General features: G+C 32.5%; 1 protein-coding gene and 1 pseudogene across 1 annotated transcript; one reads left to right on the top strand and one right to left on the bottom strand.

The window, feature by feature from the left end:
* Positions 1–7,966: 7,966 nt before the first annotated feature.
* LOC120144635 (multiprotein-bridging factor 1b-like) lies at positions 7,967–9,942 on the top strand. Its single transcript, XM_039158664.1, has 4 exons — positions 7,967–8,184; positions 8,348–8,431; positions 9,452–9,534; positions 9,642–9,942. Exons 1-4 carry the CDS (start codon positions 8,043–8,045, stop codon positions 9,759–9,761), a joined length of 429 nt encoding a protein of 142 aa, XP_039014595.1. The 5' UTR covers positions 7,967–8,042; the 3' UTR covers positions 9,762–9,942.
* Positions 9,943–26,559: 16,617 nt separating this feature from the next.
* On the bottom strand, positions 26,560–27,552 carry LOC120144701 (annotated as a pseudogene).
* Positions 27,553–27,897: the final 345 nt, after the last annotated feature.

The following is a 27,897-nucleotide window of genomic DNA, read 5'->3' as shown; positions in this document are numbered from 1 at the left end:
TTTAATGCTTCTTTAATATTCTTAGGCTCTATGCATGAGATAAATGCAACATAATTACAAATATTTCTAAGAGAGGATCGAGTTGTTACCCGTTTGGATGGATCACCTATTATTTCACTATCCTTGACATAATTATACTCTCTTGGGTAAGAGACTTCCCTTTCTTCAATGGTTGGATTCTCGAGAACATCATGAGTTTCATCATCTTTTGTTTCTTCCTTTGATGATGGTTCTCCAACGTCATGTTTAACATCATTTGCTTTATAATACCTATATCATCATTTACACAAGAATCCTTCCTTGGAAGAGGATTATCATCGAAAACAACATGTATAGACTCTTCTACAACTAAAGTTCTTTTATTAAATACTCGATAAGCCTTAGAATTTAAGGAATAACCCAGAAAAATTCCTTCATCACTTTTAGCATCAAATTTGACAAGATTTTCTTTACCGTTGTTTAAAACAAAACATTTACATCTGAAAGGATGAAAATAGCTAATGTTAGGCTTTTTATTTTTAAAAAGTTCATATGGAGTTTTCTTTAAAATAGGCCTAATTATTACTCGATTAATAATATAACACGCGGAATTTGTGGCTTCCGCCTAAAACTTTTATGGCAAATTGTTTTCACAAAGCATGGTTCTAGCCATTTCTTTTAAAGTTCGATTTTTCCTCTCAATAACTCCATTTTGTTGAGGGATTCTAGGTGCTGAAAAATTATGGCTAATACCATTAAAATTACAAAACTCAATAAATCTAAGATTTTCAAATTCAGTACCATGATCACTCCTGACACTAGTTATGGAGTAACATTTTCCATTTTGGATTACTTTTGAAAACGGGATGAATTTTTCTAATGCTTAATCTTTAGTACTTAAAAATAGAACCCAAGTATATCTAGAATAGTCATCTACCAAGACAAATGCATATTGTTTTCCACCCAAGCTAGTAGTCCTAGATGGCCCAAAAAGATTTATATGGATCAATTGTAATACTCTTCTAGTGGATACGTCATTAATGGATTTAAAAGAAATTCGCTTTTGTTTTCCTTTAGCACAAGCATCACAGATTTTATCATTATCAAGTTTTAGTTTCGGCAACCCTCGAACTAAATCTCATTGAATTAACCGTTGAAAAACACTCATACTAGCGTGTCTTAGTCTCCTATGCCATAACCAACTATCATGCCCATCCTTAGCAACTAGGAATAAATTAGTCATATCTATAGAATCTAAATGCACCATGTATATGTTTCCTATTCTATGACCAACAAGCATAATCCGATTAGATGCAATGTCAATGACTTTATAACCATTAGTTTCAAACATGACATTGAATCCCTTATCGCATAATTGACTAATACTCAATAGATTATGCTTTAATTCATTCACATATAAAACATTCTTAATTTGTATGGAAGAGGTATTACCTATAGTACATATACATTCAATGTGACCTTTTGAATTATCACCAAAAGTCACATCTCCTCCATTTTTGGCATTAATCTCTATGAACCGGCTTTTGTCTCTGGTCATGTGTCTTGAGCATCCACTATCAAGGTAACATGAATTTGAATTTGTTTCCCTTTCCTTGTAGCAATGCTCCTTTTCCTACAAACATAGATTAATTTCTGATTGTTGGTACCCAAATTCTTTTGGTCCATATTCATTAATATTCAAAATCCTAGTCCCCTTGGGTATATATTTATGTAGGATATCCTTATCTTTAGTAGTAATGAGTCCTTTAGGAACCCATATTTTTCTAATGATTTTTCTATTTGAGGTTCTTTGGAGACTTCTATGATTGTAGTTTTTTAAAGCTCTTTTTAACATAGTTGGATTTTGAATTTTTACCTTTTTCAAAACATTTTGTTCTAACTTTATTAAAAGAAACTTTAAGATCATCAATTTCCTTTTGATGATCATCATGAACTTTTGAAAGTAAGTTATGCAAATTAGTATTTTTCTTTTCAAAATCATTAATTTTGATTTGCAATTCTTTAATCTTACTTTCAAGCTCATTGTTGGTCTTGGACATAACACTATTTTCATTTTTTAATTTTGAAACATCATTTTTGTATTTAAAGTCTTATAATCCGAAGCCAATCCATTGTAATCCTCTAATAACTCATCATAAGATAAATCATCTAAGTCGAATGAGTTAGAGGTTACCTGAGAGTTTTCCCTGATAGCCATCAAGCATAAGTTTACAACTTCTTGTTCCTCTTTATTGGAACCTTCTTCATCACTCCATGTAGCCACATGAGCCTTGTACTTATTCTTTGATTGACCATTCTTCTTCAATTATGGGAAATCATATTTGACATGTCCTGGCTTTTTACATTCGTAGCAAATGATCGGGTCCTCTTTTGGTTAATTTCGAAGCCTTCATTTCGATTGATTTTTCTTCCTCAGTTGGGCCTCATTAATTTTTTGAACCGTTTGGCAAATAATGACATTTCCTCGTCATCATCATCTTCATTCGAATCACTCTCATCTCTTGTGAAGTTGAGATCAATTCTCACGTTCTTCTTCTTTTCCATCTTCTTCTTTGTCTCGTCTCTTTTCTTAAGGTCTTCCTCTTCTTTAAGCATCATTTCATACATGAGGAGAGAGCCAATAAGCTCATCGAGGGTCAATGATTTTAAGTTCTTAGCCTCGATGATCACCGTCTTCTTTGATTGCCAAGCTTTTGGAAGAGAGTAAACTAACTTCCTCACAAGCTTGTCATTTGGAATAATTTCTCCATATGATTTGAGACCATTAACAATCGTGGAGAATCTATCTGTCATAGCTTTGATAACTTCATCCGGATTCATCCTGAAATTTTTATAGCTATGAGTTAGAAGACTAATTTTAGATTCTTTTACCTCGTTTGTGCCTTCATGAGTGAATTGTAGTTTGTCCCATATCTCCTTGGCGACTGTACAAGATGAAACTCTCCCGTATTCATCCGGTCCAAGAGCACAAAAAATAATATGGATAGCTTTGGAGTTGAGCTGGAACATTCTTGTCTCTCCTTCACTCCATAATCTTTGATGAGTGGAAGGTTTGATATATCCGTCTTCTATGATATTCCATGCTTTCATGTTACTTTCTTGAATGAAGTACATAATTCTATTCTTCCGATAAGCATAATTATCTCCATTGAAGAAAGAAGGCTTGTTAACGGGTAATGAATCAAGACCGAAGTCGAAGTTTGAAGTGGAGGCCATTGATGACTTGATTATCGATGTAACTCTTCCCGGATCTTCTCAAGAGATGATTAAAACTTCAAATGAGTCAAGCTCTGATACCAATTATTGAGTAAATCGATCGACAGAATAGGCCAAGAGGGGGTGAATTGGCAATAAAAATTTTGGTAGAAGCTTTTGTAGAAAATTAAAAATATTTGCATAGCGATTTAGAGTGGTTCGACTTTCTTAACCAAAGTCTATATCAACTACCTTAGCTATCCACACTAAGAATTTTCCAAAAATTCACTAATTTGCCTTTCTTTTGAGGACAAAGAGTAACCTTACAAATCCCTCAAGAATTATACCCCAAATTCTTGAGAACACTCTCTCCCAAATAGAACAATACAAATTTTGCAAACTTACAAGAAAATTCTCACAAGGAAAGATGTTTGCACAATTCGAGAATAAAGAAAGAACACTCAAGAATGATACAATTGAGCAAAATAAGTGTTATTGAAAGCAAAATGAATATTGAATGAAATAGGCTTGAAAATGCTTCAAACTTGAGGTTTGATGCTTTCTCTTTGATTCTCTCTTGATTCTTGATAATTGTTATTGATCAATGGCTCCTAAGCTTGTTTAAATACTACTTGGATCACTTCTGAACATTGGGGATCATTAGTGGAGTCAATAGAGTCGTTATTGTGTGAAAATAATTAATAAAACAACTTGAAGCGTTGGGGGGGTATTGGTACCCATGCATAGGGTATCAGTACCTATAGTGTAAAATTCAAATATTTCAACCATTATGAGACAGGGGGTATCGGTACCTCCTGGGGGTATCAGTACCCTCCGAGAAATTTGTTATTTATCAGAGCCAAATCTTATATAGGGGTCTTGGTACCCTCTTGGGGGGTATCGGTACCCTCTTGGGGGGGTATCGGTACCCTCTGGGCAATCTGGTTTTTCGGTTTAAGATATATTAAGAAAATATTTTTGGCTTGATTAAGGCTCGAAATACTTTGTAAAATTGTTTAAAAGATTAAAACACACTTTTACACTTGAGTAAGGATTGAAATTGACATTTGAAAAACTTGGAGTAATATTTTGATATTCGAATAGTTTAATCGAATATATATTTGAAAATGATTAGGAAAATCTTGAAATCTAATAACATTTAATTTGTTATATCGAAACATTAAAATGTTTTCAACAGAATTATATTAAGTAAAGTTTATGCACTACTCTAAAGTAATTAAGTATAGCTAACGGTATTCACAAATGATTATGACGAGGCAAATGAAATGTGTATGAGTAACAAAAGGAAATTTCATGGCAAAGGAAAATGGTAAAGATAGCAAATAAATGAAATAATTTGATAATCCTCACACATGAAACTACTTCAGGAATGAGTGACGGGGAATGATTTAAGAATGCTAAAACTTATCTGTCTAGCAGATTTAATCTATCTGACGTCACTTGCTGGACGGGGTTTGCTGAAATGCTTCCGCTATCTCTAGTCAAAGGAACCTAACAGAATAGAATGCCACGACATCTCCTCTAAGTCTCAACTATGACAGTCTATACTATTGATAAAAACTACCCTTTTTAGTCGTTGAAATCCTATCTTAGTCTCTCTCAAGTACTAAGGGATTAGGATTTAGTATTACTAGGTCGGTTCAATGCTTAAGAAAATACTATAGCCCATTGCTTATTTGGATCCTTTCTTGTGTTTCTCTCAAATACTACAAGTATTATTAGCTAAGTTTCTCTCAAACACCTAGCCTTTATCTAAGAAATGGACACTCTCATGCCTCTTACAAACTTAGATGATGAAGCATTCATAAGAAAAGCAAGCAAATATAAAAGATAAATATTAATCTACCTTTAAAATAAAGTTAAACATCCATAAAAAAACCCCACCAAATAAGGTTAGTTCATGGTGGGGCTCGAATATTCCATGAAATAAAACATGAAAATCATTCGTGCCAAACAACCCAAATAAAATAAATAAAAGAAAACAACAAAGGGATGAAGGAAAAAGCCTTTGACACGTGCTATCGGAGCTCCCCTCGGCCACCACGAACTGCCTTAGCTCGCTATCTCCTCTCGGAAGCCTAGCTCGCCACTCCCTCAAGCTTCACCAATAGAGGAACACCAAGAAAAATGAAGGAAGAAAAATGGTGGAGAAGATGATGATTTTCTAGCTTGGGAACCTCTCATTTCTTCCACACACTCTCTCTCTTGTGAGGTGTAATGTATAATAAAAATATCTAAGGGAAATGATGAGGTTGTTACACTCAAAATACCCCTCAAACCCCTAGGGTCATTTCCTTGTGCATGAACCTTATCCTCCAGGTGGCAGTGGTTCCCCAGCAGGTTGCTTACAAGTAGCAGACACGTGATTTGACAGTTGTCCTTTTATGAAAATATCTTTTTGTCCTTTTTTGCACCATAAATGCCAAAGCATTTTAATCTGCTTCAGGAATGTGTGATGTCACGACATTCCTTCCCAGCTTGCCCTTTTTTACTTGTTATTTACTGCACGTCACTAAAAATCATACCTTCCTCCTCATAGAACACCTTAATAACCACAAAAAATGCAATTATATGCAGCTACATAAATATGAAATGATCTATATGTACCCTTAAACAAACAATAACTGAAGTAAAAAAGGCCTTAAAAGTAGTCTTTTTACGAAGTTATCACCAATCATAACAGCTACATCGCCATCGTCGTCAAGCTGAATTGCTCCATATTCTCTATAAGATAGAAACTATCAATTTTTTTCTTCATTTGCCGATGTGATACATCACAGGGACCATCATGTTTATAGGCTTCTGTGATATAAACACAGCACCATCATCATTTTCAGTGACTTGGCCATTTGAGTGAATGAGAGTGAAAAATTTGTTAGCCATAGCTTCAGAAAGGTTTTTGGAGAAAGGTTTTTGCTGAAGATTTACATGAAGTAAGCCCATTTAATAAGCTTTTAGCAAGAAAATGTCAAAACGGGCCATTAATAATCTTCAGAACGGGTCATTAATAATGCAGGATGCCATAAAACTTTTCAGTGCCCCATCAATCATCTTCAATAACTTTTCAGTGAAATGTCATCTCTAATAATGCACCATGCCTGAAAATGTCAAAACGGGCCATTAGTTATCTTCAAAACGGGTCATTAATAATGCAGGATGCCACAAAACTTTTTAGCAGCTTTTCAGTGTCCCATCATCATATTCAACAACTTTTCAATGAAATGTCATCTCTAATAATGCACCATTCTCGAAAATGTCAAAACGAACCATTAATAATCTTTAGAACATGTCATTAATAATGCAGTATGCCAGAAAATGCAAATAACTTTTCAGTGTCCCATCAATGATCTTGAGCAACTTTTCAGTGAAATGGCAACTCATTTATGAAAATTTTCAATACTAATATATCACTTCATATCAGGTATAACCTGCATTTCAATAGTAATCTAAAATAATGCACCATGCCATAAAATAGTCAGTTCACAAACTTTTTTTGCCTATAAATGCGTGTCTGGTGAAACCTATTTTATCGATCTAGAACAACCTCAATTTTTCACTTCCAAATCTTTAGTTTTTTGTGAACATGAAAAATATTTGTGGAACTATTTTTTATGATTGTAAATCTTTAACCATGTGTTTTAAAAAAATGTTCAACAAGGCGAGTTGAAGTTTAATATACAAAGAAGGGTTCAATTGGGAAACATTAGAAGAATATTGTTGTTATATTATAGAATTCCACTATCATGCACAAGTTTTCATATAAGCGATGATATCGACCTTGTTGGTATGGTAAAGACATATTTCAACTATTCTTTGTCTAATGTCGATTTGTTATAGAGTTCGATGATCTCAACCTTTCTCGTATGGTTGAGGATGCTGCTTCCAGATCGAACATCCCAACAACTCAGATAAATGACGAAGCAACAAACATAGATGATGGAGACCCAAAAACATAGTTTTAATTTGTACGTGAACGACAAAAGAAAAAGCATGGAGAATTGAAAAAATTAATATTACTACTGACGAGTCTACTTATTACGAAGAGTATAACATCATAACAAATAATGCAACATGTGTTTATTAATTTATGATTTCGTTTACTATTTAGTGTGTAAGTAAGGTTTGTCCTATTTATGTCCTTAAGGTAATGTATTAACTGTGTTGTAATATTAATTCTTAATGAGCATTTCTCATGGTTCGTTGTTTTTTTCTCCATATATTAGTATGACTGTTTGAACTTCTCACATTAAGGAGATAAAAAAAAGTAACTGAATATGACCACTCAAATCACATAATCTCAGCATTACAACTTTCTTATTTAAATATAATATTAAACAAAAAACAACCATGAAAAAACTTAAAAAACTGAAGTAATCAATAGTGTCTTCACTAAACTCATCACCTCAAGATGACGAGTTTCAATAATTTTTTTCAATTCTAATTTTAAATATATTACTGCACAAAAATATAATAATATTGTAAAAAAACCCATCATCTCGAAATGATGAATTTTTAAAAAAATTAAAATAATAAAAATATATTATAAAAATAATATATCAATAAACTCGTCATCCTCGAGATGAGAAATTCTTTTCGTACCATAAAAATTGTTGTAGATCACTAATTAAAATCCAGTGTTCCTTAAAACCCTAATTGTTGTTTTCTATATTCGGTAATGGGCCAGAAACGCCCAAAGAACTCTACTCTAGGTTTAATGTCTTCACCTATATAATATACGACAGATAGAGCACCCAATCTCTTTCACTCCCAAAAAACAAATCTTTGAATTCCAGTCCTTTTAATTTCATCCAACAAAAGGAAGCTCAATGGCCGGAATAGGACCTCTAACTCAAGACTGGGAGCCCGTCGTTATTCGCAAAAAAGCCCCTAACGCCGCCACCAACAAGGATGAGAAAGTCGTCAACGCCGCTCGTCGTGCCGGTGCCGAGATCGAATCCGTCAAAAAATGTAGTATTTTTTTTTCTAATTTTACCCTTTCCTTTTGAATTAAATATAAAAGAAGAAAATACCCATCATTTGAATCGAAACGATTTCTGTTTCTCAGTAAGGATTCGTTTTTTTTGTTAGTGAGAATAATACACCATTTTTTTTTATAAATGGAAACATGCAGCAAATGCTGGGACGAACAGGGCAGCATCTAGTAGTACTTCTCTCAATACAAGGAAGCTTGACGAGGAAACTGAAAACCTTGCACGTAAGAAATATGTTATCTTTTTTTTTATTCTTATCCTTTTTATACGCCATTATAGCTTTAATTATATATGATTCAGTCCTTATGTATGAAAATCCTCAAATCTATCGCTCGAAGGATTCTAGTAGGTTGTTTTGTTCACAGTCACAGCAACTATCATGTCACTAAAAAACATGTTCATCGCTGCAATTGAAATCCCCAGCTCGATCTTGAATATATAGAACTAGTAATTTTTCATTAAGTTCTTAGCACAAGGGATTTACCAATGGAGAGAAGCGTTATGAATTCATTTCTTATTGTGAGGCTAGGAACCAATGCAAGTTTAAGTGCACTGATTTGTGTTTTGTTAAAATATCTCGATTTTCTGCTTATTTTGAGGGGGTGAACATTGAGGCATAAATTGTTGGCAATGGTAGTGTATAGTAACATGAGGATGGACTTAGTTGGGGCATTATTCATCCCTGGATCTGGCCTTTTTCAGTTTATTGATAGCATCTTGTTCTGGAGGTAAGCCATGGTTGTTATAAAAAGAATATGGCAAGTCCAATTTGTTTTTTTTGTGATTGATCTTTTGCTTAGACTTCGATGTCAGTGACAGAAATGAGTATGTGTCCTACAAGATTTATGTTTATTTATTTATTAAAGATTTTCATACATTTGAAGGATCTTATTCCCATGTCTATATTTCGATATACGTTGAACACAGGTACCTCAAGTAACCTGAAGAATCAGAGCAACATATGATTTACATACATATTGCTTTTGTAACTTGCCATATTCTTTTTATAACAACCATGGCTTACCTTGTTACACAATATTTGGTATTCTCATACATAACAAGGGAAATGATTTTGCATTTGCAAAATCGACTATTTCTATATCGAATGATCCTCAACCTAGCCTCCAATACTATGTTTTGAACTTGTATAATAAATGTGTATATTCTACCTGCCATACTAATTGCATATCTGACCGTACTTCAACCGTAGAATGAGAATTGTTAATTTTTATTCTTATGAACAGATGACCGAGTGCCAACTGAACTGAAGAAAGCCATTATGCAGGCTCGAATGGACAAGAAACTTACCCAGGCTCAACTTGCACAGGTCTCTTGTCTCTCTCCCTCCGTGCATTCCCCACATCCCTAAGGCTAAGAGTGTGGAGCCTTTTAAATTTTAAGTTTTAAAATTGAATCATTCTTTTCATCTCACAGTTGATAAATGAGAAACCCCAGATCATACAAGAGTACGAATCCGGAAAAGCCATTCCTAATCAACAGATAATTGGTAAACTCGAGAGGGCCCTTGGTACGAAGCTGCGAGGAAAGAAGTGAGACAGGCTGTTTTCTTGTAGAAACAAGAACTAGAACAATCAAATATCTACCAGTATCTTCGAGTCATAAAACTTATGGAGTGTAAATGAATGTTTCTCTACCATCATGGTTTGCTTGTAAGTACAATCTTTGTGTGGTGACTGTATGACTATGAAAATGAAGTGTGTTTCTTTGACTGTTACAGGAGCAGTTTGTGTTTTGCTTTCATTTCTTTTTCTCCTATGGCATCCCTTTGATACACAGATGAAAGTTTCAGCTATTAAAAACACCAATATATATATGATGTGTAGATTTGACCGTAAAGTTCAATAAAATGACATAATAATAAAATCATAACCCTATACCCTAAACAAACCACTAAGCGCAATATTCTCCTACACATTCTTAGTTTTCCCCTTACCTAAATACACTTTTTGTTAACTAATACATAAATTTGAACATGCCATATTATAGGCTTACAGCCGCCTGAGAAGCAATGCGTTTGGGTATCATGCAACCGTAGTCTAGACATTCAGAAGCAATCAAATTGGCGAGGTATATGAAGTAAATTATGGTAGTAGAGAAAATTATTGGAAGATTTTGGAGTGAATTTGAGATAATGAAATCCAATTAAGGAATAGAAGTTGTATATATAATGAGATTACCTTGATTCGAGTAGGTGTCGAGCTCTTTGCAATAGATTACAGTTTATATATGATTACTAAAGTATTAGTAAGTTAATTATTTTTCCAGTGATGTTTTAAAAGTAATGAAACAATTATTCGTATTACGAAAAACAACCCAAAGGTAACAATCACTAATGCAAACCAGGGGAATTGTGTAACCCTAGACTCGGGCCAAACGTTACAATCGAATCTAGACGGTCACATTATCGTATTCAGAAATCCTTTTTATATTTAAAACGTAGTTGGAATTTATTTCAGTGAATAAAATACATATAACAGTAAAAACACAAAAATATCCAAAAGTAAGGTTAATACCAATATCGAAAATCTGAATAAAACATGTCCAGAACAAAATACTGATCATACAAATATATAAAGTCAATAGTAAAAACCCGTTTCACCAAAATATAACAAAAATAGCTTATAGGAACATACAATGGGTAGAGGAGAAGCACTCAGATGAGTGTTTTATTTGATTAATATTTTGTTATTAATTAATCCGTGTTACCTCCTTTTATAGTGCTAATTTGGGTTGTTTTAATTCGAATTTGTACAGGACTCTATTTTTCATGAAATAACAATTAAAAAGCGGATTAAACATATTTTCATATTATTTGGGAAAATTCGGCGTCAATCAGATTCAAAGTTCGATCCAAGAACAAACTCTGATTAAATATTCCAAGTAGGAAAATCAAAAGAGGAAAGGAAGGCGAACCACAATTCTTTAGGAATTTAAACATTTGATGTTTTATTATTTTTATTAGGAATTTAGTTTGCATAGAATTTTTATTTAGGATTTTTAATATTTATTAATTTGGATTTTTAGTTTGTTAGAATTAAGAGTTTGAATATTTTAAGAGTTAGTATTTTATTTTCATCAAGTTAACTCAAGACTATAAATACCCCTAGGGGTGATGCTTGAGAGTTGTTCTATAGAACTAGTTATGGTTTTTTCTTTGATTTAGTTTATTTCAATAAAATTATTTTTCTTCTTCATCTTCTTTCTTTCTGCACGCCAAGCACGGTCTCTACCATGCTTGGCTAAACTTTTCGTTAGCTAATAGTTGAGCGACAACTCAATCTAGTCTCGTGAGAATCAAAAAGGTATGTAACATCTTCAGATTTCTTTCTTGATTTTTCTGCAAACAAAGATAGGCAATCGGTCTTTCTTCAACATCTCAATATCTTTAATCCAATGAGTGTATAGAGCACATTGGTTTGATTGACGTTGTGATCTATAGTTGGGGAGGAGAGTAAGCTTGTAGCAAATTCAATTCCCTAAGAACAATCTTAACGGCGACCCGCTAAGAGAAATCAAGATCGGGTTCGATTCTCATCGAGACACCATAATTCGAGCACAGGTTTTTCCAGTTCAAAACCAACATTGGCATTAATAACAATAGTCAATATTAATCCAAACAAGGGCTAATTTTCAATGATTGGCTTTGAAAATCAGTTCATAAGAGAGAAGAGCAAGTTACAAGGGTTAGGCCTTGTAGATTGTAACATGCAAGAATTTGAAGTAAAATCTGTTTCAGTGATCGAGACAAATTGAGGGGAAGCGAAGCTGAAGGCTATTTCTCATCTTTATTATTCCTTTACAATTTAATTTTCTCAATTTTTCTTATTGTTTGCATATTAGTTTTACATTATTTTTATTTTACTTGTTTACTTTAAAATCCCTTTTCTTTTTAATTTACTTGTTTTATAGGTTTCTTGGTTCAATATCAAATTGAATTAGATTTATAAATTTCTTAATCCCTATAGACCGACACCCTTCTTCTCTATATTACTTTCGTAGTATAAATATCTGAGAAAAATGATTATTTATTTGAAAAATGTGACACTTGTCAAATTGGTGCCGTTGTCAGGGATCACGACAAAATTACTGATTAAAATTTGTTTCGATTTATGACCAAGAAAAATAAAGGAAAACTAGTTGATTGGGTACCTGAGATTGAAGCATTATCTCAAAGAATACGTTCACGTACGCTACAAGAAAGGAGACAACAACAACAACAATCATAGCAATCTGAATCCAATCCATAACCTAATCCGGAGACACCTTTGGACACTGAAACGTTCTCTGACGTCAAAGAAAACTTTGAGAAACTGATTTCAATGGATCAACAGACAATCCAAGAATTAGCTGCAACATCTGTCGAACAACAACCATTATGCATATCATTCCCTCATGGAGAAACATCGTTTGAGCTGAAAACATGTTTAATTTATCTTCTACCTACTTACTGTGAACTGCCCAATAAAAGTCCTCACAAGCATCTTACTGAGTTTCATCTAATTTTCTCTAGCATGAAACCACATGGAGTATCTGATGATCAAATTAAACTATGTGCTTTCCCTTTTTCTTTAACTGACTCGGCCAAAGATTGATTATTTTATTTACCTCCTAATTCTGTTAATACATGGGCTGATATGAATCGGCTTTTTCTTGACAGGTTTTCCCTGCAGCAAAAGCGAGTGAATTAAGAAGAAAAATCTTAGGAGTGCAACAAATAAATGGAGAATCATTATATGACTACTGGGAACGATTCAATAAACTCTACGCTAGTTTCCCAGAGCATGGACTTTCGGAACAAACACTTATTCAATACTTTTACAAATGATTACTTCATTTGGAGATGAAGATGATTGACATAGCTAGCGGAGGAGTACTCATTAATATGACTCCACGTATAGCCAGAAATCTGATCTCAACTATGGCTGCTAACTCCCAACAGTTTGGCTCTGCGAGTGAACCCACTCGACATGTTCACAAGATAAGTGCAATTTCTTTAGAAAATAAACTTGATAAATTAGTTAATATTGTTAAAACTCTTGTTACAGGAAAAATGACAACAATTAGACATATTGTTGTCCGATGTTACAAGAAGACTGTTGTATAAGTTAATACAGTTGGAAATTTTCCAGGACATCCCCAGAGAGAGTATAACCTTAATAAAAATACATATAATCTGGGGTGGAGGGACCATCAAAATTTTAACTATGGGCAAAACCCGATTCCAAACCAAGCGTATCAATCAAGGCCACTCCACCCCAACAATACCAACCGTCGCAATCATCCTTAGAGTCCATCGTTGAACGTTTGGTGATATCTCAAGAACAATTTCAGAATAGAATTGAAGCTCGCTTCCAAGAGCTTGAAAAATAAATGAGTCAACTGGCTCAGACCGTGCGGCGAATGGCATTATAGGGAAAGTTACCATATCAAACCAAGGCAAACTCACGAGAAAACATTAGTGATATCACCCTTCGGAGTGCCACTATTATCGCACCAATCCCTAAGGAAGTTGTCGCATAATCAAAGAAACAAAAAGAAGAATCAAGATCCCAGAAATAAAAGGAAGAAGTTGATGTGAAATCCTAGAGGAAAAAGAAAAATGACTCACAACTTCTTCTCTTGCTATCTCCCTATGTCACGCCACCTTCCTTCCCCTGAGGTTAGTAAAACATGAAAAACAAGCCGAGGAAAAGGAGATTCCTAAAATTTTTTGAAATGTGGAAATTAATATACCCCTTCTATAGGTAATCCAAAATGTACCAAGATATGCCACATTTTTAAAGATCTTTGCACACAGAAAAATACTTACCGGTAATGAAAAGGTAAATTTTGGAGAGAATGTCTCAGCTGTTTTCCAACGTAGACTCCCACCTAAATTAAAGGACCAAGGTATGTTTGCCATACCCTCCAAAATTGGTAATGTATGAATTAAACATGTTGTATGATCTTGATGTTTCAATTAATGTTATGCCTCTTTCTGTGTACAACTCACTTTCTGCTGAGCCTTTGAAGGAAACTAGGGTGACAATTCAACTCACTGATAGATCCGTTATCTTTCTTGAAGGACTTCTTGAAAATGTATTGCTTAAGGTAAATGAATTAATTTTTCTGGCAAATTTCTATGTCATCGACATGGAAAACAACCGAACCAACACCTCCTCTGAAGTCCTTCTTGGCCTCCCCTTCCTAAGCACAACTTACACTAAAATCGATGTTAGAAGAGAAAATCTTACCATGGAGTTTGATGGTGAAGTGCTAAATTTCGATGTTCACAAAGCGATGAAGTATCCTGACTCTGTAGCTAACATTAGCTTTGTTGATATAATTAAGCATCCTGTGAATGAACATGTTGAAAATATTTTTTTTATGAATTGTATAGGAATTCAAAGTTTGGAATTGATATCGCTTCTAACGTGGACTCGTATTCATCTGGCGAAGAGCTAAGTAAGAATTAAAATTCGATGTATTCTCAATCTAAATTTTTTCCATATGTTTTTTAGGTATTAAAGTTGGAATTAAAATCGCTTCTGGAACATTTGAAGAAAATATTTTTAGGTGAAGTAGATAATTTATCTTCCGAAACTTAAAAAGATCCGAAGAAAAGCTTGTGAGAATGTTCAAATCTACAAGGACAAAATGATGTTTCATGAATCCTTTAGTTGATACGTTTCTTGACTCGATACACATTACCCCTTCTTGTGAGATTTGAGCCTAAACGAGCATACCTTCTTATTCTTGCTTATTTGTTTGATTGAGTGTGTAAGATTAATCTTAACATTCTAGAACTTGTGATTAAATGCATATCAAGACCACATGTTGAAACTTGATGCTTTAAAATGATTAGGGCACTTAGGATTAAACCACTTCTCTACACAAATTTCCTACCCATTTATTCATATCCCCTAGTGAACCCCCTTTGAGCCTTTACCCTTTTATTTTTCTTTTTTTAGCACATTACAAAACCCTGAAGTCTTATTTATTTATTTTTTTCTCCTATCTTGTTACCCTTATTGAGACATGAGATAGATTTTCTCCATGAAAGAAAAATTAAGAGAAGAAAGAGAAAGCAGTTCAGAAAAAATTCAGGATCGAACAAAACGTTCAAACAAAAAAAGAAAAAGAAAACAATTTATTTGGTTACACTTCCTCAAGTGTGTTTACTTTGTTGAATTCGTGGCTTGAATTCATATATTTAACATCTCTTTTCTTGACCTTTGAACCCAATTTTTTGACCTTTTCCCTACCCCAAACTAAGCCCCGTTACAACCTTGTTAAAGACCCTTTTATTATATGCATCTTGTTCGAACGAGTGGATACTTGATTTTCTTACAAGCCTATGGTAATGTCCTTATTAATCCCGACTTTGAGCAATTTCTTTTACCCTAAACACTTTTAGTGATAATGGGTGAATACTTGTGAGGTATTGAGTCTTGTTACATTGAAATTGATGGATAATTGGAATATCTTGGCCTTTACTTAAAATTCTTACTAGTTAAGCCTATTTGCTTAATTATCACCCTGCTTCCGATACTTGATGTGATCATTAGCTTGTTTGGTTTTCCTTGGTACATTGCGAGATAAATGATTAATGATTTGAGATTTTTACAATTGATTAAGTCATACTTGAGGACAAACATTCAATAAGTAAGGAGGAATTTTATGAGTGTTTTATTTAGTTAATATTTTTGCTATTAATTAATATGTGTTACCTCCTTTTATAGTGCACGACTCTATTTTTATGAAATAACAATTAAAAGGCGAATTAAACATATTTTCCTATTTATTTGGGAAAATTTGACGTCAATCAGATTTAAAGTTTGATGTTTTAATTAAATTTTAAACATTCTATGTTTTATTATTTTTATTAGGACTTTAGTTTGCATAGAATTTGTATTTAGGATTTTTAATATTTATTAATTTGTATTTTTAGTTTGTTAGAATTAAGAGTTTGAATATTTTAAGAATTAGTATTTTATTTTCATTAGGTTAACTCAAGACTATAAATACCCCCTAGGGGTGAACTTGAGAGATGTACAAGTTTAGAATTCACTATATACTAGTTCTGACTTTTTCTTTGTTTCAGTTTATTTTAATAAAATTATTTTTCTTCTTTATCTTCTTTCTTTGTACACTCCAAGAATGATCTCTATCATGCTTGACTAAACTTTTCATTAGCTAATAGTTGAGTAACAACTCAATCCAGTCTTGTGAGAATCAAAAAGGTATGTAACATCTTCATATTTCTTTCTTGATATTTCTGCAAACAAGGATAGGCAACTGACCTTTCTTCAACATCTCAATGACTTCAATCAAAGAGTGTATAGAGCACATTGGTTTGATTGACAATGTGATCTATAGTTAGGGAGGAGAGTAGGCTTGTAGCAAATTCATTTCCCTAAGAACAATCTTAGCGGCTGTCCACTAAGGGAAATCAAGATCGGGTTTGATTCTCATCAAGACACTATAATTCGATCACGGGCTTTTCCATTTCTAAATCAGCATTGGCATTAATAACGACGTCGATATTAATCCAAACAAGGGCTAATTTTTAAGGATTGGCTTCGGAAATCAGTTCACAAAAGAGAAGAGCAATTTACAAGGGTGGGCCTTATAGACTGTAACTAGCAAATATCCGAAGTAAAATCTATTTCAGTGGTCGAGTAGGGTTGAGGCGAATGAAGCTGGAGGCTATTTCTCATCTTTATTATTCCTTTACAATTTACTTTTCTCAATTTTCTTATTGTTTAAGTCTTAGTTTTACTTTAATTTTATTTTACTTGTTTACTTTAAAATCCCCTTTCTTTTTAATTTACTTGTTTTATAGGTTTCTTGGTTCAAGATCAAATCAAATTAGAATTATAAATTTTTGAATCCCTGTGGACGGACACATTTCTTCTCTATGTTACTTTCTTAGCATAAATATATGAGAAAAAGGATTATTTATTTGACAATTACGACGTTTGTCACAGTCGATCCTCCTGATGCCAAGTTCGCTACTAGTCTACTGTCTGGTAATATTGTCAAGGTTAAAAATTAAAGAGTGAGCTAAAAAGTGCATTGTACTCCTTGAGGTGCATATAGAAAAATATATATAAAATACTTCAGTAAAAATTAATTTAATAAAACACGTTTTTAAACATGAACACTACCCCCATATGAACGCCATAATGTGTAGGTTCCCTTGAACAATACACACACCTATACACCCGATAAGGACCTTATACTTATAATATAAGGATCTGCGATAAGGTCTTACCTTGTGTACAAAGAGAAGGGCATGCGGTAAGGTCTTACAAGTCATAGACTAAGACTAAAATACTTAAACAATACCCCTAATAACAATAAATATACATGTATTTCAATCAAAACAATAGTTTAAGGTGTGTTTGTTTCACTAAAAACATTTTTCAAAAATGTTTTCCGTAAAATGAATTAAATCTTCAAGAAAACATTTTCTGTAAAATGTTTTATGGTGTTTGGAAGATGTTGTGTAAACTATTTTTCACTAGTTGATAATTTTTTTAGAAATTGTTTATTGAAAATATAAAATATAATAAATAATATTATTTATTATAAAAACTTAATATTATTATTTAAAAAATATTAGAATAATTTATTTAATACTATTTATGACAATATTATTATTAAAATATTATTTCTATACTTTTATAAATAAAAATATTAACTCTAGTATATTCTATTAAAATAAAAATATTATAAATTATATTGAATATCTATAAAAAATAAATATATTATATTATATTTAAAAATTATTAATAAATATATTTTTAGGAATTTTTATAATATTATTAGACTATTGTATTAATATTAAATACATTGTTTTAATAAATAAAAGTATTCACTATTAATAATTCAATAATATTGTTTTAAGAAATTAATAAATAATATAACTTTTATTAATAATTTATTATATATTATTAAAATAAGAATATAATAATATCATATATTATTATAATATAATTGAGTATATTATTGTAATAATATTATTATTATATTATATTATTAAAAATATTAATAAATATATTTTAAATAAGTTAATAATTAATATTTTTATTAAAATAATACTAAAATATCATATTAATATTAAAATTATAAAATAATATTATTTTGAGTATTTTTGCTTCGAAGTGAAAATTTTGGAAAAATGACTTATGGAAAATTAAACCGTAAGTCATTTTCCAGAAAATGCATAGGAAATTCTATTGACCAGAAAAATATTTTACATTGATCAATCTCTTTTTCTCCAACCAAACACTGAAAACATTTTTCAGAAAATGTTTTACGTGAAACAAACGGACCCTTAATATCAAAACATGAAAACAATCCATGGCTTAAAATCATATTCATAAAAAATAAGGTAACCCGGGATCATACTAGAAATATATAGTAAATTAGAATCCAATAATCAATATAAATTAAATTAGAGACCATGCCACTAAAATGTTTTAGTATCATCGAAAGTTCAGAACGGTATAGATAAATAAATCAAGATAGAAATTTAACACCATCAAGAACACACCTCTATCGGTTTAAAAAAGTCTGATAGGGTAGCTTTCAGTTAGGTCTGCCTATCATGATCAACGATAGTACTAGATCCCATAATCATGAAAAACTATATTACTAACCTAATATAATAATTAATAAATTTTATTTAAAGACTTTACGAAACCCTACGAGTAACTCTCAAAGTACATGGATTGTGCGGATATGCTGGATGAGAAACGTCAGATCTAATCGATCCTCGATCGAGTGAAACAAGAGTATCTTTATATAAATATATTCTCAAATCAATTCTATAATCAATAACCAAATAATCATGTATAAATTTTAAAAATGCTAAGCATTATCAGGTTAATAAGATTATTTATGGCCTTTCGAGACAAAATTTGGTGAAACATATCACAAAATCGAACTCAGAACGTTGAAAACATCAAGAGAGGAGTTTTTAAAAAATTGAATGTCGGTCAACGATTGAAGTCAATATCTATGGAGGAGTATGGGGGCGTGTGCGGCGGCCTTAGTGGCTGAAAATATTTTGTTAAAAATATTTTAATTCATAAATTGAGGTTTTGAGTCACTTACCAAGTTCGGTTCACGACGGTGAAAGGTAGAAAGCTCAATTTTGCAACGTCAGAAATTTGTTTTCCTTTACCCCTTACACGATGTAGTTAGGGGTGAGCGTTCAATCGAGCCAAGTCAAAATATTTCAAGTTATTCCAATTGACGAATCATATTTTATAAGTTAGAGTTGACTTGAAATTTGTTCAAGTCGAGTCGAGTCAAAATTTTGAGTTTCTATTTAAATTTAATTGTAAATATTTACAATATTATGACTTTATTTGATTCCAATTTAAATTGTATTTTATAACCATATACAATAAATATATATTTTTCGTATTTTTTTCATATGTGATTTACATATACCATACAAATTCAAGTGACTCAACTCATTAAAATCAATCTACTAATTACTAAAAAATTCGAGTTGTATTTTATAACTCAAGTCAATTCGAGTCGAGTTTTGGTCACCTCTACTGGCGACAATGACTACAAAGCAATCACCGATAGACGCGGGACAACTCCAAGATTCCAATAGTATGGATAGTGAGATGAATAGAGCTACAATTGACGATGAAACAACGTTTGAAACTTTCTTGGAAGAGAAAGCTAAAAAAAGAAATAGAAAGAGAGAGAAGAGTTTGGTGTTTCTAAATGGGAAAAGTTTTAGATAAGTGTGATTTAAATCCCTGCCAAACTTAAAAAGGGTAAATCACCCTTTAAGCCTTTTGATTGTTTCCAAGTAAAACAATTTGGTTTGTATTTAATTAAAAATTCACTATAATCCTCAAATTTAACTAATTAAAAATTTTAGCCTCTAAATTAGAATGTGACAAATTGATTCTGAGATATCTTGAAAGAGATAATGTTCAACTAGTGAGTTAGGATAAGGACTTAATATTCTTTTTCAAAGAAAATATTTAAAAATAATAATATAAATGTGGTGTCAAGGGAAATTCAATACCAATTGGTGTCAGGATGATATTTCCAATAGAAAAGACATTATTGAATACATATTTTGATATAACAATAAATTGCAAAATATGATTTTGGACTATATTGAATTTATAAAAAATTTATCAAAAATAATTCAAAGTCCAAATTAACTCGAAAAAATATGTTTTAAAAGTTTTCCAACTTAGTCGAACTTTTTCAAAAACTTACTCGATAAGTTTTACACTTTTAATTCAAGTTTCCAAGCTTTTCTTGGTCAAAGGATTGATCCCCTAGCAAAAGGATCGATTCCTTTGACCAAAGCATCGATCTATTGGATTCTAGTAGGTTTGGGATCGATCACTTTACAAAAAGAATTGATCCCTTGAGGAAAAGGATCAATCCCTTCAAATATATCCCTTTCACTAAAGGATTGATCCCTTGTGCAATAAATGTTGACGAATATAATGATCTCTAACGGCTTCAAACGGCTAGAAATAATGGAGAATGTATAAATTAAAGGTCAAAGCTTCCCAAGGTCAAGTGATGTTTTCTCTTAGTTTGCTTTATTTGTATTTCCTCTTATGGAAATAGCGTAAATAAGGTTTTGGGGTATAAACCTTATGGGTTGTTATAAGATTACACTTTGTCCTCAAAGATAAGCAAATCTAGTGGATTTGAGAAATCCTTAGTGTGGATAGTAAGGTAGTGGATGCAGAATTTGATTGAGAAAGTCGAACCACTCTAAATCGTTGTGTAAAAATTTTATTTTTTGATTTCTTCCATCAAAATTCTTAAAAAAGCTAATTCATCCCCTCTTGGCATTACTCAGTTGATCAATAAAGATGACAATTAGTATCGGTACGAGTCTCAATCGATTGTTTAACAACCTTAAGAAGGTCCTAGGAGAGCTCTATCAACTTCCTCTATCAAATGAGAAAGATTGCTTCAACCACCAACTCCTACTACGTTAAAGATTCACAACCGGTCAACAAGCCACCATATTTCAATGGAGCTAATTATGCTTATTGGAAGAATATGATGATGGTCTTTATTCAAGCAAATGATTTGGGAGCATAGAGCATCATGATGAGCGGATATTCTACTCCAACTAGAGAAATGATGGGCTGGAGTGGAGTGGAGAAGAGAAGAAAAAGTTTTAACTCAATGCTAAGGACATGCACATTTTGTTTTGTGCATTAAGCCCAGATGATATAGAAGAGTCTCCTCTTGTTCAAATGCAAAGGAGATTTGGGACAAGCTCCAAGTCACTCATGAAGGAACCGATAAAGTGAAGGAAACATAAATTGGTCTTCTCAACCATAGCTATGAGAATTTCAAGATGAAATCGGATGAAGAAGTCAACCCTATGACGAATAAATTTTTCGTAATTGTCAATAGCCTCAAATGATATGAGAGATTATCCCTAATGAAAAACTTGTAAGGGAGATTATTTACTTTCTTACAAAGTCTTGGCAATTGAAGAAGAAAAATGATCCTTAAAGCAAAGAACCTAAAGTCTCTCTCTCTTGATGAGATTATTGGTTCCTTGCTCACTCATGAGTTGATGGTAAAAGAGAATGAGCAAGAAGAAGAAAATAAAGAAAAGAAGAAACAAAACAAAAGGTAAGTTGGTGTTTCTTTAAGATCCTCTACACACGAAGAATGTAATTCCATTGAAGAGGATGAAGAAGAAAATAAAGAGTTGGCCAAGATCTTCAAAAGATTTAAGTGATTCATATCATCCAAAGATAACGAGAGGAAGGATGAATCGATAAAGGAGAAGGATCCCATCATATGTAATAATTGTAAAAAATCAAGGCATGTCAAGTATTATTGTCCACTATTTAGGAAGAAGGGATCAAGAAAGCCGAAGAAGGCTTTTGTGGATACATGGAGTGATGAAGATTCCACTGATGATGAGGATGATGAAGTACCCAACCTTTGTCTCATGGCCATCCAAGAAGATTCAAAAATATCTTCTAACTCAAATAAATTAAAAATTTGTATTCTTTTGATGAGTTACAAGATGCTTATGATGAATTGATTTTAGAATTTGAGACCATGAATTCCAAATATAATAAAATAACTTCTAAGTTTAAAATTGAAAATGATTCTATTTTAAAGGCAAAATTGGATTTTTGAAAATCAAAATAAAATCTTAAAAGGGAGTTAGATTTTTCAAAAATTAAAATTGAGTAATTTGAGAAACAAAATCTTGATTTGAAAAACAAGCTTGAAATTTTAAGAAAAGAAAAAGAAATTATTTCTAACAATTCATCAAAGTCAATAATGGTAAAATGTTCACATTGCCATTATCATGGTCATAATTCTAATACTTGTCCTAAAAAGAAGATAAAATTTTATAACATAAGACAAGTATGGGTTCCTAAGGGAACTATATGCATTGAAACTAACATTCAAGGACCTAAAGCAATTTGGGTACCAAAAAACAAGTAAATGTATCTTGTAGGTGTGTTGGAGCAATGGTGAGCAATGACAATGAATTTGGAAGCTCTAAAACACACTAACAAAAGATACTTAAAGAAAGGGAGACCTAAGAAATCAACCTTAATTCGAGTGGTAACAAGTTTTAATTTCATGCAATTTTATGCTTAAGATGATAATTTTGACCTTAAATTTGCAATATTTTTGTTTGTTGTTGTGAAATCATGTTCTCATTGCTTTGTATTGATCATATATGTTAATTTTTAGAATATGATGTTTAAATGTAGCAAAATTGAAATTATGCATGTTTAGGATCTTTAGAGCCATTGTATTTTTTGTGACTTGATTTGGACTTTAGTTGTGCAAATTAAGGACTAAATTGATCAATAATAAAAATTTGCATAATTTGATGTTTCAAGTTGACATTCATGCACATTAAGAATCCTCTAAGTCATTCAAATTAATTTTCTATCAATAAAATGACTTAGGTTGCATCAATTCATGTGTAAAGGATCGATCTCTTGCATTTTCCAGAAAAAGGATCGATCCCTTTTTGCGAATGATCAATCCCTTTAGGCTAAATTTGCAGGGAAAGGTTATTTTAAGGCAATTTGGGTGTGTTTCATCATTTCCACCGTATATTTCGAAGCAAAACCCCCCATAAACCTCCCAAATTCAAATTTTCTTCAAAAATCTTCATTCCGGATTAATTTCAACTGAGTTTTGTGCGAAAATCAATCCCCTTTTATCCTCTGAACATATCATTCTTCATTTTTTGAAGAATCAATACTTTAGGTAAGATTTATCAAAAACCCTAACTTTTCAAATTTTTAAATTCAGAATAATTTAGTTGAATTAGGTGGTTAGAGAATAAATTTTAAATTGTTTGTCACTTGTTTTGTTGCAGGGAGTATTATCCATAACAATTGCTTTCGAAACCCTAATTTTTTTATCTTACACCCATAAGGTGTTCAGTAAAGGCCCCAACCAAAACCACCTTCAAAACCATTCGACCATAGCCACAAGTCAAAAATCATTCGGCCATAGCCTTAATACATATTTTTCTCAAAAATCGTTCATTATGCCAAAAAGAAAAACTATGGCTTCGAAGGGACAATCCACAAGTCAAATTGATTTTGAAGTTTTAAATAATTTGGGTTTTTCTTATGAGAAAAATTTAAGGGATATGAAACTTTTCACTTTTCTTAACTTTCATGGCCCCACTTATCACACTTTGGTTCGAGCTTTTTACTCGAATGCTCGTGTGTCATCCGCTACTCGTGATAACACCATCTATCAGACCATTATCTCATATCTTATGGGTCAGACTGTCATTATTACCATCGACTTCATCGCCCAATCTTTTGACCTTTCTCATATTGGCGATGACAATGAAAAAGACGACCCTTTTTCTCTCGAGATGCATCTTCTAAACAATAGATCCACACTTTTCTTCCTTAATGATCATTTTCTCCATCTCTTTTTCTTTCATTGAATCCGTGCTCGAGGCACAAAATTCTCTACCATTCGCGAGAGTGACTATTAGTGGATGTTTTGCATTCAACATAGTCTTAGGCTTTACCTCGCAAGTATGATCTTCAATGATATCGTGAGTTTCATCAAATCGAAGGCTCGACTGAACCTTGTCTATGAAATGTATCTCAGTCACTTTTTCGAGCTTCTTGACGTCAACACTTCTTATGAGCCCATAACATACCCTTCTAATGAGAGGATCATTGGTCGTGGCACAATGGCAAAGATCGACTACATGGAGGAGCTCGAGGGATCCATGTATTGGGTCCGTAGTCTCCAAGGAGAGCATATAGATGATGACCATGATAGAGATGAGCACATGGATGAGGCTCATGTTGACGACATTAGCGAGGAGCCCGAGAGAGTGACTCATATAGACCTTGCACCTCCTGCGGATTTTTTCGAGGTTTTGAGGAAATGATGCTTCAGTCTTTTGGTTTTCTTCGAGCCCATTTCGACTCCCACTTTGATATCATCGAGTGTCATCATGATGCTCTTGAGGCTCATATGATCAAGGAATTTCGAGCAATCCAGCATCAACTTGATGGATTTTCGTTTCCTCCTTCATCATCATATTAGTTCATGCGTGCATATCATTTCATTTTTATTATTAGATTTTTAGACTTTGCTACATTTGGATATTTGTCTTTTGGATGTTTGTATTATGAACCTATTTTGATTTGATATTTGGTTGATTTTTACGTTGAATAATTGAACTTATATACATTTGTTATTTTGGGATATTCATGCTTTTGTTACCTTAATGCTTATTCTTGATTCTAGCTTGTTTTAAATACTTTATCTCCTTGTTATATTGTACTAACTTATAAATTATTTTTGATATAACAAAAAGGAGAGAAGTAAGTATAAAATGAAAAATGATTTTTTTTTCAAATTAAAATTAGAGATTAAATTTTTATATTCATAAATCATTCTATTATTTTTCAAAGGGGAGCATTTTTCAAAAAACAAGTTTTCAAAGAGTTTTGTTATGTCAAAAAGGGAGAGATTGTTGAATTAAGATTTTGATATAACAATAAATTGCAAATTTGATTTTGGACTTAATTGAATTTATCAAAACTTTATCAAAAATAATTCAAAGTTCAAATTAACTTGAAAAAAATGTTTTAAATGTTTTCCAACTTAGTTGAACCATTTCAAAAGTGTACTCGAACATTTTCGCGCTTTAAAGTTGAGTTTCCAAGTTTTTCTAGCTGAAAGGATCGATCTCTTTGACCAAAGGATCGATCCCTTAGATTCCAGTAGGTTTGGGATCGATCCCTTTACAAAAAAGGTCGATCTCTCAAGGAAAATGATTGATCCCTTCCCTTAAAGGATCGATCCCTTTCTTACAATGGTCGAATTATTTGAAAAATGATCGATCCTTTTCACCAAAAGATCGATACCTTGTGCAATAAATGTTGTTTTTGGTTGTAGGCAATGACTATAATTATCACCAACAGCTCCAAACGACTAGAATTAATGGAGAAGGTATAAATTGAAGGTCAAAGCTTCTCAAGATCAACAAGAAACATATTGAACCAACTTACCAGCTTCAAAGTATTCCTTTGTGCTTATTTTGTCAAATTCTTTGTTGTAAACACACTTGTGAACTTAATTGTTTATTTTGCTCAAATGTGATTTGGGTGAGAGCTTAATTAGTGCAAACACATTTGCCTTGTGAGATTTTCTCTTTATTTGCTTTATTTGTAATTCTTGTGGAAAAAGTGTAAACAAGGTTTTTGGTATAATCTTTGTGGGTTGTTGTAAGGTTACATCTTGTCCTCAAAGGTAAGCAAATCTAGTGGATTTGAGAAATACTTAGTGTGGATGCTATGGTAGTTTATGTAAACTTTGATTGAGAAAGTCGAATCACTCTAAATCGTTGTGCAAAAATTTTAATTTTCGATTGTTTCCACCTAAATTCTTAAAAAGACCAATTCAACCCTCTAGGCGTTATTCGGTTAATCGATAAAGTTAACGTACACAATATTTAGAACTCAACATTCTGATAAATAAATTTTATAAACTAAATGTTGAGGTCAAGAAGTCCAATCAATTTCAAAATCAAATTAAATGATAAAAGATATTTTATCAAATTGATAAGTATTAATATACTATATAAACAGTAAGAACGAATCATCACGTCAAAAAAATCGATCAGTTATAAAACATCTAAAATATAATGAATACACGAAACATAAACAAATGACCACAAATTTCAAGACAGGAAAAAGATCCTTAGCTTGTATGTAAAATACACCATATGAACTGTAAGATATATATATATATGCAGCCAAATGTTAAGATACAATAGGAACATTTACATGATTTGCCTTTGTCCCATCAAAACCAAATCTTGTAACCATAAAACTTATATATGTAACATAACAATATAAAATCACTCGCAAGCCAATTTCATACCAAAGCTTGTAAGACATGGTAAAAGCAAGAAAGGCTGACAAGGGCTGCCTATAATCCATGGTGAATGTATCGTCCCCTACCTTCCCAAACTGTAGGACAACCGTTTCCTCGTCTCCTTTCCCTCCTGGTTGGCTTGGGTCTACAGTCGCACACAGCTTGAAGTTTTCCACCAATGCTACTATTACCCAACCATGGAAATTCAAGAACCAACATTGTAAATGATCATGCCATCTTGGAGCTTTGTTCTTCAAAACTGTATGACCAGAGGCAGCATTCGCAGGCATTTTCATCTTGGTGTCATCTAAATGCTTGTCATAGACCTCTTCCGGCAAAGGGCATTTTATCGAGCAAACCATTCTCCTAGGACCTCTTGAATTCAAGATATTGAACTTGTAAGACACTTGACCGACCTCGAAATTGCCAGCTGGAACTTGGGGCTGATTTGCATGCTTGCAAATCTCCGACTGGCTCTACTGCTTGCAGGCTTTGCACCACTGTGAGGTGGCCGACTATCAAAGATAGTAAAGCTGGTGCCCAGAAAATCTGAACTGCAAGAATTTACATTTGCATTTGAGTGCCACGTAAAAGATACTAAAGCACACTAAAAAAAATGACCAAAACATTATTCACATTGCACGAAACATGGATAGAATGTCAACCATGAACCCTTTCAGCTAAAAGATCCAGGCAAAATTTTACACTTCCAGTAGACAGATTTTTTACATAAAAGATTTAGCTGAGAATTATATATATAAAGCGCATTCACTAAATTCAAAAGACTGTATATTGTTAATCACGTTCCAGAAAGACAGCAAGAGAAAAATCATATCACAAAATAACACATCCAAAGTTTTGACCCCTTAGCTTAGCTTTCCAACATAGGCGTTACTGCCTTGGGACAGGTCATCAGCATCAAGGGATATAATATACTCGATATGTGCACCAAGTCGATATCTTCGAGCAGCAAATAGAAACTTCCCCATTTCAGTAAATGCTGCAACAGTTCAAGAAATATTATCCAAATAAGATTAGATTTCAACCACTAACATCACTTGCTATAGATAAAATGTCTTCGTGTGCAAACAAAAGGTAACAAAACTTAGCTAGCTTTTTAGACTGGCAACATCTTCAAGGAAAAATGAATGTAAGTAGACTTAATGGAACATATTTCATTCTTGTCAAGGGTCTAATATAGTTGTTAAATGCATAATAGAAATTAGTAAATGAAAGAAATAAAGGCTGCCCTGCATAA

This window comes from Hibiscus syriacus, unplaced genomic scaffold (genome assembly GCF_006381635.1).
Source record: "Hibiscus syriacus cultivar Baekdansim isolate YM2019G1 unplaced genomic scaffold, ASM638163v2 tig00110890_pilon, whole genome shotgun sequence".
In the NCBI taxonomy this organism is placed as follows: Eukaryota; Viridiplantae; Streptophyta; class Magnoliopsida; order Malvales; family Malvaceae; genus Hibiscus; species Hibiscus syriacus.
Note: the sequence above shows the minus strand (reverse complement) of the source record. Positions and strands in the feature narration are given on the sequence as shown.